General features: G+C 36.1%; 1 protein-coding gene across 4 annotated transcripts in view; it reads right to left on the reverse strand.

The window, feature by feature from the left end:
• VPS50 (VPS50 subunit of EARP/GARPII complex) overlaps positions 1-15374 on the reverse strand; it is a 140205-nt gene that overhangs the window by 123971 nt on the left and 860 nt on the right. For all 4 annotated transcript variants that reach the window (XR_003795229.1, XR_003795230.1, XM_029233543.1 and 1 more), the window contains exon 2: positions 8650-8718. Coding sequence is in view for 2 of the 4 variants with exons in the window: in XM_029233543.1 (XP_029089376.1) it covers positions 8650-8718 (69 nt within the window). In the remaining 2 variants the exon portion in view is untranslated. The remainder of the gene's footprint in view (positions 1-8649; positions 8719-15374) is intronic.

The raw sequence follows: 15374 nt of genomic DNA on the forward strand, positions 1-15374 counted from the left end.
CTCTACAAACTTTGAAAATCCAAAAATAATATGTCAACAACTACAGACCATCAAATGTGCCACAACTTGCCTGCTGATGGTAGGTAATCAACTACACCTAAAGAGTACATGAACATCACCCCAGAATTAAAGCTGGAGAAAAACTACAATTAAAGTAATGAGTTTAATTGTAAAGGAGATAAAAACAAAAGTACAAATGTCAAAAAAGAACAAATCAAACCTCTCTCCCATACTATCATCAGGAAATAACCTGCCTATTGTCAAAGCTCTAGTATTATCTTTCCCGGTCAAGTCATATATTTTAATTTAACAATTTCTTTTAAAATTCCCACTATGTAAAAATTCTCTGTACTAGGTCGTACAGAAACAAAGATGAGTAAAATACAATCTTCCCACAAATAGCTGCTGAAGTAATAGGAGGGGGTTAGACGAATAAACAATGACGATGCAGGGCAGAACATAAAGGAAATACAAACAAAATGAAGGGCATCAAAGGATAGTGAACTCACATCTGATGGAAGAGGCGGCATTTAGAGAATATGAGAAAAGGTAAAATTTCAAATATTAGAAATTGTGGGAATAAGGTTACAAGATATAAAGCAAAGCAAAAGTAAAAACAGTGGAGTAAGAAAGCATACAACAGATTAAGGAATAGAGAGGATGGCTTCCCGCAGGGCAGAAAAATGTCATGGGGGAGAGATGTTTTTAAAATTCAACACACTTTTATATATACTAAAACCATATTTTTCCTTTATTAAAAATATCTTAACACATATCACTGTGCCAGATACTGTAACCAAAAAGTAAGCATAAACATTAAATATTTTCTTAACATAATAAACCAAGCAGGAATATTTTAGGAAAACTGGCAGATAACGAAGAAGTCATTCAATACTCTAGAGGCTGTCTTTTCCAGCAGTCACAATACACTATAAGGTTGCATATAACACATACTACCTATCCTATTCTTCTATTTTGATCATCTCCAAGATAAAGCTACGTGAACATACGTATAAAAATGCATATCGTAAATGTAACTTTATGAAAAATAAAGAAAAACAATCATAATAAACATTTAAGCCAACATCTTTGATTTTAGCCGAGCTATTTTTCCTCTCAATGTAACAACAAAAGGTTATATGAGAACTGGGGATTCAACTCTATAAAACAATTAGAGCCCTAAACTGTAAGGTGTTATAAAACATTTCCAATATATTTATTGTTTCTAAAGAAACCAGACTATAATTTTACAAAGTCATTTCCCACCTAAGAGTTCACCTCTTAAGGGAATGCATTCATGTTTAGGAGGGAAAAGAAAGACTGCAAATTTTATATTTAATGACTACTTTCAAATTACCCAAAATACCACACTAATTAAAAACATCAATCCAAGCTCAGAATTTCAATCCTATTCACTTTTATAAATGTAAAAAGTTAGTTGTGACGGCTTACCAGTTCTCCTTAATATTATTCAATTCAATATTCTCTTTGAAAAGGAATTACATTTTTAAACCCACAGAACAGCCTGGAAACTTATCATCTGGAGTAGTAAGTTTTTATTCGAACAAAAAGATGAATGCAAAAATCTTCATTTCACAGGTCAGGTTTCAAAACCCCGAAGAAAATGCAGAGTAGAATAAAAAAAAATGCAAACCAACTTCCATCTCTGTACTTAGCTTATTAGACCATAGTTCACATTATATACCGGAATAAATGCAGAATTCATTGTGTTGGGAGGGAGAAAGGAAGGGAGTAAAGGAAGAAAGTTTGCTCTTATAAAGCATGAATTTGGGTTTGCCAAGACAAAAGCTTTATTTTTCTGTTTGCATTTTTCATCAGTCAACAAAAATAGCTATTCTAAAAACAGAAACCATAGTCTTACCAAAGTTAACATCACATTAGAGCTCTAATTGAGAGCAAAATATGTTTATCTATCAAAAACTACACAGAGCTTAAAGAACAAAGACATGAAGTTTTCAATATGCAATCAGTATGATAAAAATCATAAATCACTGAACAAAAACAGGTTTTCTGTTTCCAAATGAAATAGGATTCAAGATCACAAACACCCTAAAACTATACATATACCACGTACGTTTATAATGAACTGGCAGATGTCTGATTATGTGGGGAAATGGCACATTTCCTTAAAATCCCACTAGAACAATAATAATCCATCAAAGCAGCCGTTTCATCAGTTTGTGTGTGTGTTTTAAATAAAACAGAACTTTTCAAGCCAACCCTGTTTTTCTTCAGGCTCTCAGTGCCATCTAGTGGAATATTACTAGGGTTACAATTTAAAAGGAGGTTTCAGCAAAATGGTTTACAGAAGATTTTTATAAAAGGTTACTAAAGTGGCATTATTTTAATCCAGCTTTATACTTAAGTGATAAAAATAATGTATTTTAATCCTTTCTTCAAAATAACAACATTCCAAATATACACATATTTGCTTTTAAAGAAACAGATCTTGAAGGAAAACTGATTTTATTCATGGAAATGTACTGAATTACTAACACATACTAAAAATCACAAAACTGGAAAGCAAAACTTTCATATTTGATACTCTGCCAAATATTTTTATTTACTTCTCTTATTCAATAGTTATGCTATTTTAACAAGTATTTTCCTAAATTTATTTCTATGAAAAAGAAAACATTAAAGATAATAGCTTTGGAGACATCAAATATATAAATTTTTTTAAAAAGCTATCTTTAAAAATTTCTCAACTTCAATGAAAAATATCAAGCTATTTACCACATGCCTGTCTAGATAAAGCTGAAGAAAAGACACATAAGCTGAAGCACAGACAGAAAAGTCCAGTGTATAAGTCTTAATTTACGGTTTTCTGGTTTTTTAGTTTTCAAACACCTCATCAGATGTCTCCTTAAAAGAAGAAATACTATCTATTTTGAGAAAAGACATCACAGCACCTTCAATCCCAGTGTTTAATGACTCCAGTCTTTCCAATTCCTACACCTTCTACATCCAATAAAATTCTCAGTCCTAAATCCTACTTTAAAAATGTCTCTCAAATTTAACCCTTCTCCATTTCCTAAACCTCATACTCCTTATCTTCTTAATTAGTATCCTGGTCTAGGATTGCCACTCAAATATCTATCTGTACCCTAGTTATCTTTCTAAAACAAATTAATCACCAACTCTAGAAGACCCCGCACTCACGTCTACCCACCCCTAATCCTCTCCTAGCTGTGCTACCACTGTGCATACCTTAGTATAGATCTCTACTATACTCCTCTGCAATCATCTATTTTTGCTTGTCTCTCCTACTCAGGTTCAGGTAGGAATAGAGTCTTGTACCTCTTTGCATCTTCAAAACTTAGTAACAGCCTGGCTCAATAAATGATTGCCAAATGCACTGCGTAAATGATCTTTTATGATTTGCTACGAAAGAAGGGTTAAGAATATCAAAGCATCTGAAGCCAAGAGAAGCATAATTTCATTAATGGTTAAAAAGAACACAGTTAAATATTTTTAGCCATGAATGCCTAAGAAAAAGTCTAAATGATTCTGCAGATCCATGGTTAGAGTCCCTCTTGGTACCACCTGCAGAAGACACCTGTCTTAAATGAAACATAATCCTAAATTGAAATTTAGTGATTTATCCCAATCACTAAAGCTAAAAAAGTCTCCTAGTCATAAATTTCAACACTAATCCTGTCTAAATCAGATAGCAATAGACTCATCAGTTTATTCTTTTGACTGTACTTTTGTCTTCTCTCTCCTACAAATATTACAATAAAGATAGTATAAAATATCAGAGCTAAAACGGCTCTTAAATATCATCTAGTTTGGGCTTCCCTGGTGGCGCAGTGGCTGAGAGTCCGCCTGCCGATGCAGGGAACACGGGTTCGTGCCCTGGTCCGGGAGGATCCCACGTGCCGCGGAGCGGCTGGGCCCGTGAGCCGTGGCCGCTGAGCCTGCGCGTCCGGAGCCTGTGCTCCGCAACGGGAGAGGCCACAACAGTGAGAGGCCCACGTACCGCAAAAATATATATATCATCTAGTTTAATCACATGTTTTCACAGATGAGCACGCTGGGGCACAAAGCTATTAAAATGACTTCCCTTTAATAAGCTGAATGTTTAAGTCAATACTTGAACCTAGCTCTCTTGGCTCTTATTCCAGCACTTTCCTCATGTTTTGGTAAAGTTCTGAAAATAAAGCTCTGTAATTAGTGTGGTTTTAGGATTCTTTTCACGGATTCTAAGAAGTCGGTCAAATCCATTTATCTTACTTCACAGAAGTATTCTAAAAGCTAGAAAACACTCTGCCCAAAATCCCAGAATATTATATAATAGAAATGCTACAGAGTAGGTAGGTACTCAATAAATATTTATGGAATAAATTAAGTATACAGACAAAAATACCTATATTTAGACAAATATATTTTCAGGTTTTGACTGCAACAGCTATTTCTTTTGTCTCCTCACCCTATATTTTTCTTTGATGAAGAAAATCAAAGGCATAGTTAAGCCAATCATGCAAGAGTAAACGTAGCTGAATCCTATTTGTATTTACAAGTCAATAAAGTCAAGGCCTTAAAAAACAAAACCACCAACCAAAAAAACCCCTTATCTTTAAAGACTATCAGAAGACAGTATTTCAGTAAAAATTCATAAACAATATTCATATTAGTACTTTTTTCAGGTTTATAATATGTAAACATTATAGAAGCACTGTGGGAAGTTTACTTAAGATGTTTACTTAAGTTTTACTTAAGATATAGATTTATAAGGTTCTGATATTTTTATTTTTTAATCGGGATTCAACAAATCCTCTCAAACACAGTCCCAATTAAGTTCTATAACTACCAACCATGTGGCTATTACAATTATTATATAACAAATGTTGGTCTTAATTCTTCATAATTCTGTAACCAATTAAATTATCTAAAAATCTTTCACATAATTCAAACAATATACATTTCCTTAAATGGATAACAAGTTTAGTCAGTAAATACAATATAGATTAATTTCTTATATCCTTATCTCTGCATGAAAAGCCCATTAATTTGAAAACAACAGAATCCATTTACCAGGAATGAAATTTTAGGTCATCACTAACTCTTCATTCTACTTTTTCCCACAAAAATTGTCAATAAAACTTACAAAATTTTATCTAGAACGGCTCCTGTATTCCTGTTCTTTCTCCTCATCGCGTCCTCAGCTTGGCCGATGGTTCCCAAACATGGCTCCACACTGGAATCAGCTGGGGATATTTAAACGCTACCGACGCCTGGCTCCACCCCCCACGCCGTGATTTAATTGGACTGGGGTACGGCCTGGGTACCGGTGATTCTAATGTGCAGCAAAGTCTGGGCACCATTGACCTTGGCTCTGAACTATTTAAGCTAAGATTTTTTTAATCTGATCAAAAGTTTCCTTTCCTATAGCATAATTCTGAAAAGAATCCTTTCTTTTTTTTTTTTTTTACTTTCTGTACTATTTTCTCCACCAAAATTCCAATTTTCCAATATATGGATTATTATTTGACTCACATCTCCTCTTAAAATGGGATATAGTGTCATCTTATCTCTAAAATGCAGAAATTGTACCAGATGATTTCTAAGGTTTCTTCCCACTCAGAATTTATATAGTTCTCAAGAAAAAAAAATCAATAGTACTTTCTGGATTATCAAGCTCACCTGACTCCCTTCTTCAGTTCTCCTTAACTACCCTCCTTTTCCTAATGAGTCGAACCATATGAAATTTGCCAATATTAGACCATTTCTAATCTAAAACAGCCATTTCATATGCTCCATCTTAATATTTCCCTCCTACTTATCCTTTATACAAGAACCTTTTAATGTAACACCCAAGCTAAACTTTCTTTCTTGAAAACCCCAATGAAATCTCAATTCCTTGTTAAAACTTAGAAAAATATGATGACAAGAACAGGAAAAAGAAATGGGTCCATTCCTGAAGACGAAAGATGCCTTTTTTTAAATGTTCTACCTATACTTGAGAGATAGAGCTATTAAATAAATTAATGTTTAAAAGCTTCTCTATACAAGTATTTACATTGAACACTTAAACAGTGTAAATTGATTTTTTGTTTGTTTTTTACTTTTCCCACTGGAGTATCAGGGGAATCCAAGCTAAAATAATGCTTTTTTTAAATTGAGGTATAATTGAGGTACAACAATATATTAGTTTCAGGTGTACAAAATAATCATTTGATATTTGCATATATTGCAAAATGATCACCACAATAGGTCTAGTTAACACCTGTCACCATAAACAGTTACAGAATTTTTAGAGAAAATTAAATTTATATGTATGACCTAACTATAAAGTAACATCTAAATTGTGAAACACAACATTATGTTTCAGCATCCAAGTTATCCTAAGCTATGCTGTGTAAGGAATTTCTGAACGTGAGCCTTCTTAATTCTTAGTTTCAGTACTGACTGTGAACTTCAACCACATCAAACTTAATCTACTGACTGGAGCTTTGCCACTCTCCAGACCCAGCAATTCAATTTCTCAAAACCACCCAGAGTAGCTCACCCTGCAGTACTTGAAATGTTTCCAGAGAGAGCACAGAGAGAATAGACACAAAAAACTCATAAGGCTTTCTTAGTATAAGGCTAAATTTAAGCTGAGGGCATTGATGCTAATTTTACCATTAGCTGTTTTACAGTTTAACTCAATTAGCTTCTTAGTGTCAATCAGCCCACTGCCCTAGGCTTAATCATCACCTGAACCATTTACACTTGCTGACCTTGTGATTCCAGACTGGCCTCTCTAGCCAGAGCCCATCATCTTAAAAGTATACACTGCTATACATATACACGTATCTATTCTTTTTCAAATTCTCTTCCCATTTACGTTATTACAGAATATTGAGTAGAATTCCCTGTGCATTAATCAACTATACTCCAATATAAAATAAAATTTTTTAAAAACTTAAAAAATAAAAAATCTTTTTTTTTTTAAATAAAGAGTATACACCGCTGATCACTGATGGGGAGAGGGTGCGGAGTCAATAAGAAGACTATGTAATGAGATCATTATAAATTCTCTACCTACCGCTACTGGGAAAACATCATGGACTCATGGTTTAAAGACAACAGAAAGTTCCTATGCAATACATTCATGTATTTTTTAAAGAGGCTCACATCAATTTTACTCTGGTTCTGAAACATCTAATGCAATCCACTTCAAGGCATGTTCATAATGCCTGATAATCATTTCTTTAAGTCAAAGAAATACAGAGAATTATCTGTCAATTAGGATTTATGGTTATCTCTCCCAATTTTATCACATCCAACAGTCTTTTCTAAAATTATATAAAACTATTCAAAATGCCTCTTTATAGCTTCTGAGCCATTTCATGCAAAAGCGTTGGTTAGAATTTTATCATATTTGTATGTGACCTAATGTAAAAGCTAAGCAGTAAATACAAAATTCACTTTAGGGGGCAAGGCACCTCAAAGAGGTGGGAAATCATCCTCCTAAGCAGCTGACACTGAGGTGTGATAAGAGGCCGTAGGATTGCTGATCTAGAGAAACAAGCCCTGTGTATTAAGTTGCCAGACACAGGAAACAAACAGTAGTTTCAAATATGATCCTCAAATTGAAAACCACGAGAGCAGACATTCAAAACAGGCTTTGATCTGCGATAGAGCTGCTATACATGGAGGCAGCTGGGAGTGGCGAGGCCCCGGAGAGTGAGACAGCAGGGATTTATTTATTTAACAATGGCTAATATTTCTCCTGAGGGGAAGCCAGCTAGCTTTCAAATGACACCTATTAAATTTGTAGACTGCGAAGTTCACATGAATTATCAGGGGAATAAAATCCAAGATATCTACAATTTAGCATAAGCTGTGCTTTAGCTACTTACTCAAAAATCTCTGCTCCAGGGACTTCCCTGGTGGTGCAGTGGTTAAGAAGCCACCTGCCAATGCAGGGGACACGGGTTTGAGCCCTGGTCCAGGAAGATCCCACACGCCACGGAGCAACTAAGCCCGTGAGCCACAACTACTGAGCCTGCGCTCTAGAGCCCGCGAGCCACAACTACTGAGCCCGTGCCACAACTACTGAAACCCACGGACTTAGAGCCCATGCTCTGCAACAAGAGAAGCCACCTTAATGAGAAGCCGGTGCACCGCAACAAACAGGAGCCCCCACTTGCTGCAACTAGAGAAAGCCCGCACGCAGCAACAAAGACCCAATGCAGCCAAAAGTAAATAAATAAATTTATAAAATAAAAAGAAAAATCTCTGCTCCATAACAAAAACATAATTTACTATGATTTTTGGCTCAGTGTTACAGCATAAAAAGTAAGCCATTTCATTTTATTTATCCAAATTACAGCAGATGAATCAATAAGTTTCATTTATAGATATATAACTGCTTTCAGGCAAAGAATTTGATACAATAATAAACTCTAAATTTATCAATTTCGCATTTTCTGCTTCACTATAATGAATCATACTGCATCCCAATGAGTAATGAAAGCAAAAACAAGCCCCAAGCCTACTGTGTTATAAAACTTTACCTAGCTCATCATAACAACCATCTGCCTGTGGGAAGTAAAAGCTTCTGTGAATCAATTATCCAAAGGCAACAATATTTTCTTAAGGAAGTGAAAAGTCGCGCTCACTCATGTAGATCAATACCTTTCCAGGGACCCGGAGACTCTCAATAGCACCAACATCACTGAGGCTCTCTGGGGGACTTTTCAGACCCTTAAAAAAAAAAAATAACATAAAAGGAATTTTAATTGTGCTGCAGAACTGTAACATGATAGAATATACTTATTGAAATAGAAATCACCATTTTAAAAACAGAAATTTTCCTGCTTTAAAATAGAACATATGTTTCTAAAAACAATTGTCACAACACATATAGTACTATACTATTATTAAATCAAGTAAAGATTTACTTTCGGAAATTTAAAATAAAATTACTATATGGCACCTTTATACCTAACGGTTGAAGTCTAACTTAACCATGATTCAAAAACAACAAAAAGAAACTTGGGTGACAAAAAGCATTCTATAAAAGCACTTATCTATTAATCATGACCAAATGCACGTGGTAAAAAGGTCCAAGCATTATGACCCACAGATATAATATACCAACTGACTGAGCTAACCAAAGATTTTTAAATAATGATAATTGCTTAGTTAATACATAAGTAATCCCTAGATTTTATCATTTCTCACCAATGCACCCAATTTATACTACGTAATTGAGACTTAAATCTCACATCTCACTGCTTTAGCTCTTTATAGAAAGTACCTGGTACTTTCTATATTCACATCAAATGAGGGATTCTGAAAGTCTCATTTGTACCAGGGAAAGTTATCAAGACAGAAAGAAGTCAGCCATTTAAATTTTCTTTAAAAGCCTCTTTTTAACATAGTCTATTCAAAGCAGACACCTAAATTCCCTGTAATATTAGTCTATAAGCAAAATTAGCTGGTACATGAACTTGAGGAGAGATTTACTCTACTGTCAAGTTTCTGTCCTTTAGATACTCTATATTGGCTTTTTGGTGTCCTTGGTAACCAAAATACATGTTATGTTTAGGTTGATTATTTGGGTCTTAGAGTAGAACTTGCTCATTTTTAAATTATAGAGGTGTGTATTTTCTCGTCCCTATTATAAAATACCACCAGTCATAGCTACAATTTTTTATGACAAGGTGCCCTAACCTCATCCCCAATCTTCCATTATCCTCGGAATACCACCCTTCTTTGTCTCTCTCTCTCTCTCTCTCACACTCTCTCTCTCTCTCTCTCTCTCTCACACACACACACACACACACACACACACACACACACACACACACACCACCCTCTAAAGAAACCAAACCAATACTCCACTTTCAGAACTCCTCTATGAAGTTTTCCTAAACCTTACGTTTCAAAGAAACATCATTTCTAGTAATGCTCATGGATCATCTCCATCAACATTACCCAGGGAAGTTTTTAAACATAAAACTTCCACATAAAACTTCTAGGTCCCACCACAGAACTAATAAATAGGTATTTCTAGATTAGGACCAGGAGTTGCATTTTAACAAGCAACCTGGATGACTACTATAATCTCTAATGTTTTAGAAACCCCACTAGACATTTCCCAACACCTCTGCCAAAGTAGTGAAGTTTTAAATATTAAATATATATCTCTCTCAGACCCAAGAGAAGGGAAAGACCAAGTCCTCTATTGGCCTTTATAGCCCAGGAGCTAGCACAGTTCCAGGAACAGAGTAAGCACCAAAGAAATTAGTAAATTATTTGGAGTCTTAGGCTCCAATCTCTAATTAGACCATCGTTCCCATGGGAATATGCAACTGACTTTAAAATGAAGTTTCTAGGGAAGGCTGCAGGAATAAGAAAAGCATACTGAGGCTAAAAGTCTTACAATGAGTGAGAAAATAAAAGTACAAAACTACTCTTGTGTGTTTGTTCTTCCTTGTCCCAATTACTCACCAAGAGTCATCACAAGGGCATAGCACCAAAAGTGGTAAAGAAGGCAAGGCTGGGTTATGGAAATAAACTTCTCTATACATTATATACACACATTTATATACATTCAAACATATACACATATATGAGAGTAAAACTTCATAATTTGATTCAAAATCACGACCACCCCTGAAATACCTTTTAAAAAAATAATTGCCATGACTTTTAAACAAACATTTTAAAAAGTATAGATTTGTTTAACCACTCTAATAAATTCTTGAAGGAATATATCAGGTGTAATTTTCTCTTTCCCCAGAGTTACTCAGTAAAGAAAACAATGCCTAAAACAAGTAAACAAGTGGTATATACCAATATCTAGAAAAAGGCCTTGCCTCCAAATTAGTTACCACACATGATAATTTGCTACTAATACATGACAACTTCCCACCAAATGTACAAAATAAAAGTAATAAAAATTGGAAACCCTATGTACATGTTAGGAAGCAGGGGATTCACAGAATGTCTTCTGCAGACAACCTGCCTGTCATCATAGTCTAATGATGGTGACAGTAACTCACGGGCTGTTATAAGGGATAAAGGAGATAACATATATGAGAGGCCAAAAATGGTGTCTTGTACATGGTAAGCACTCTTCAAGTGTTGACCATTATTCTGAATGTCACAGAGAAATGCTTTTTTTTATCTTATCAAAACAGAAATAAAGAATTAAGTAAATGTCTCAAAGCACAATATGACTCACCTGTATTTTAGGATTACAGATCCTCAACCCTTTGATTAGGAATTTTATAGATTTCTACTAACAAATATGAAGCCAGCATTTTTATTTTATCTTCGCCTCTTTAAAGCAGGAAGTCATGGTTATAAGTACAGTACTCTGCCTTTATTAAATTAAAACTTTCACTATAATCATTAACCATTATTTGATTTTCTTTTGTATTTGATTTTTGTTATCATAATTTCCCCAGTTTAAATTTATATAAAATCCATCATAAATAATACCTGTCTCTGCAACTTTATTTCTTTGCCCAAATCAGATTACACTTCAGACTACTTCTGTTTTGTCCCTATGAATACTCAATTTCCATTTATGAGACCAGCAACTTACATCCCAATGATCAAAAGGAGCCTGTGAGATTTGTGATTCCTTTTCTTTTCAGAAAAAGTTTCAGCAAAACTCAACAGAGTGTTTATATGCAGTCCTCAGTTTCTCTCAAACCCACCCTAATCAGGCTTTCCCCCTCACCACTCCACCGAAGCGCTGTTGTCAGGTCACCGACGACCTTATTGCTGCTCAGTCCAAAGGCTCATTCTTATTCTCACCTTCCACGGCCCATCTGTAGCATTTAACACAGCTGATCACTCCCTCTTCTTGTAAATTCTTTACGTGGCTTCCAGGACCCACTCAATTTGGATGTTCTCCATCCAACAAATATTTATTGAGCATCTGCTACAGGGCAGGTGCTCTTCGAGTTGCAGCAGACTGCTCACTTCACTGGCTGCTCCTTCTCAATCCGCCTTCCTAGATCCACCTCTTCTCCCGACCTTGAAACACTGAATCCTCAAAAGCTCCAACTGTGGACTCGTTTTATGTCTACAATCACTCCATTGGTGATCTTAGTCAATTTGTATACCCTCTTTATTCTCATAACTCCTAAATTTTTATCTATACCCTGAATTTCTCCTCAGAAATTCAGGCTTTTAGCCAACTGCCTATTTTCTTTCTCCAAATATCCAAGAGGCTTTGAAATGAACAAGTCTTAAAACTTTCTCCCTTCCTTCAATCTGTTCCTCTCTCAGTCTTACCCACCTCACTAAATAGCAATTCCATCCTTCCAATTGCTGGGGCCAAACCATTTGGACTCAACCTTGAAGCTTCTCTTTCTCTCACAGCCCAAATCCAATCTATTAAGAAATCCTGTCAACTCCACATTTACGATACATCCACAATCTGACCTCTTCTCAACACGTCCACCACTTAGCACCCTGAGTGAGGTCCATACCGTATCTCACTTGGATTACTGCATTAGCATCCTTATTGGTCTCCCTGGCCTTGCTATGGGTGAGGAGAAAAGTAGAGGAGATGAGATGAGGATGAGGGTCTATGTGATCAGGCTTCCTGCCCTCAGCTCTCTGACCTCATCTCCTACTACTTCTCTCCTCACTCACTTCACTCCACCCACACCGCCCTTTGCTGCTCCTCAAACATGCTCCTGCCTCAAGGCTTCCGCATCTGCTTTTCCTTCCACCCAGAATGCTCCTTCCCAGACATCCTCAGAGTTTACTCCCTCACCTCCTTCAGGTTTTTACTCAAATGTCACCTTCTCAGTGAGGCCTTCCATGGCCACCCTATCTAAAATTATAAATGACCCCAAATTGCCAATAACTCCCAGGATTCCCTATCCTCTATTCCTCCAAAGCATGTATCACCACGTCTGCCTTAGCACTTGGTTTTGTTAACTGCTACATCCCCCAAACTTAGAATGGTGCCTGGCACATAGTGTTAAATAATCATTTGTTGAATGAACTGAAACAACAGAGCCCAGCATAATGGAGAAAGCAGAACAAAAGAGCTCATCTAAATAAAGAGCGCTAACAAAGCCTGCTCTACACTCTCCTCCAAACCAAGATCCTTGGAAAGCTGAAATGCCAAAAACTCCAAGTTTCATAGACCTTAATTTCACATCTCTCCACATCAACAACAATATATTATCAGCATATTCTTTAGCCTCACAAAAAAGAAACATCTTTATGTATATTTATTTGTAATACTACTACGTTTAACCTAACAACAAACAGTACAAATAAAATCCCCAATGTAACTCTAGGCAGCACCCTACTTTCCTACCTCGTAGATTCATGAAATGTGTATTAATAATGATTAAACACATGGAAGTCAAGCCATAAACAAATATAATTAGGATGACTTTTAAAATATGTGTGAAACTCTGAATTTTACCTCACCTTTTACACAATGTAGTTCCAGCTTTTGGTATGTGCTCTTTAGTTTAGTTTTTTTTTTTCATCCCAACTAACCACAGATTTTACCTGCTCAATCCAATAAACAACTGATTGAAGCTGAAGAGTTCATTTTCAGAACAATTTCACTACATTTAAGAGACATAAACTTATTATCACTGGTATCTGGACTCTGTATTTTTCTCTCCCACTCACTATTACAAAATAGGGTTAGAAAACAAACCAACCAGGACTTCCCAGTGGTTGAGAATCCGCCTGTCAATGCAGGCGACACAGGTTCGAGCCCTGGTCTGGGAAGATCCCACATGCCATGGAGCAACTAAGCCCATGCACCACAACTACTGAGACTGCACTCTACAGCCCGCGAGTAACAACTACTGAGCCCACGTGCTGCAACTACTGAAACCCATGCGCTAGAGCCCGTGCTCCGCAACAAGAGAAGCCACCACAATGAAGAGTAGCCCCCGCTCACCGCAACTAGAGAAAGCCCGTGCACAGTAACAAAGACCCAATGCAGCCAAAAATAAAATAAATAAATTTATTTTTAAAAAAAAGAAAACAAACTAATCAAAGTTGCTATACAATGATGACAATATCAACTGTGCTGAACTGCCAGCAAGCAACAGGAGAGAGCACCAAACTTAGCTGAGGCACGAAAGTCCAAATTCAGCATCCCAGAGGCAGTTTAGGGGTATTGGTGGCATAATGTACAAAGCTGTATATTGTTTTAAAAATCAAATGCGGGACTTCCCTGATAGTGCAGTGGTTAAGAATCCACCTGCAAATGCAGGGGACAAGGGTTCAAACCCTGGTCAAGGAAGATCCCACATGCCGCAGAGCAACTAAACCCGTGCACCACAACTACTGAGCCTGCACTCCAGAGCCCACGAGCCACAACTATTGAGCCCATGTGCCACAACTATTGAAGCCCGCGCACCTAGAGCCCGTGCTCTGAAACAAGAGAAGCCACCGCAATGAGAAGCCCGTGCACTGCAACAAAGAGTAGCCCCCGCTCACTGCAACTAGAGAAAGCCCGTGCGCAGCAATGAAGACCCAATGCAGCCAAAAGTAAATAAATAAATAAAATTATTTTTTAAAAAAATCAAACGGATACCAAAGTCAGCCTGAAATCAACTATTGTTTGAATTACTGCTGGCTTCCAGTTTTCCCGCTTTCCAAGCATCAATTCAGTCACTGAGATGATCTCTATGCTCATGCACTTCTTTGATAAGGCCCAGGAACTGTGGTAACTCCTTTATCTCTTTACCTTGATCATATCATATACACATCACCACTAGGAAAGCCCCATGTGATACATGTTATCATTCCTATTTTAAAGATGTGAAAACAGATGCTCAAAAAAGTTAGGTAAGTTGCTCAAGGTCACACAGCTACTACAGGATGGAGCAGGACTCAAACCTATCCTCAAAAAAGAAGTGTTATGAAGCATAAGACCAGGACTCAACAAATGTGAGGGACTGCCAACTGTTATTACACACTTAATTAAATCTCTTATTATTCACAGAACTTCTAAATTTTATTTTCATGACATTAACAATATAATTTGACAGAAGTAAAATAAACACATAGGATTCGTGTATTCTTCACCACAGATCTACAATCTATTCAGCTATCTCTCAAATTCTAAACTATCAAATAAGAATTTAATTTGGCATTTGTAGTCTTTTTTTAATCAACAAAAAAATTCACAAATGAACCTTTCACTAAATGATCATCCTCCACATTCTCCAAAGTTCCCAAAATCACACTGATTTAAAACTTTAATCTAAATTACCCTTCTCTCATATAAAAATAATAATGGCCAATTCTAGTAAAATATTAGAGTTGAAATAAATAAAAGTAACTAAAAACCAAAGCATAATCAATAAGTACATAAAAGTAAGTTTCTGCCACTTCTGATTTGAAGGAAG

This window comes from Monodon monoceros, unplaced genomic scaffold (genome assembly GCF_005190385.1).
Source record: "Monodon monoceros isolate NGI ecotype Baffin Bay Population unplaced genomic scaffold, NGI_Narwhal_1 Super_Scaffold_2, whole genome shotgun sequence".
Classification (NCBI taxonomy): Eukaryota; Metazoa; Chordata; class Mammalia; order Artiodactyla; family Monodontidae; genus Monodon; species Monodon monoceros.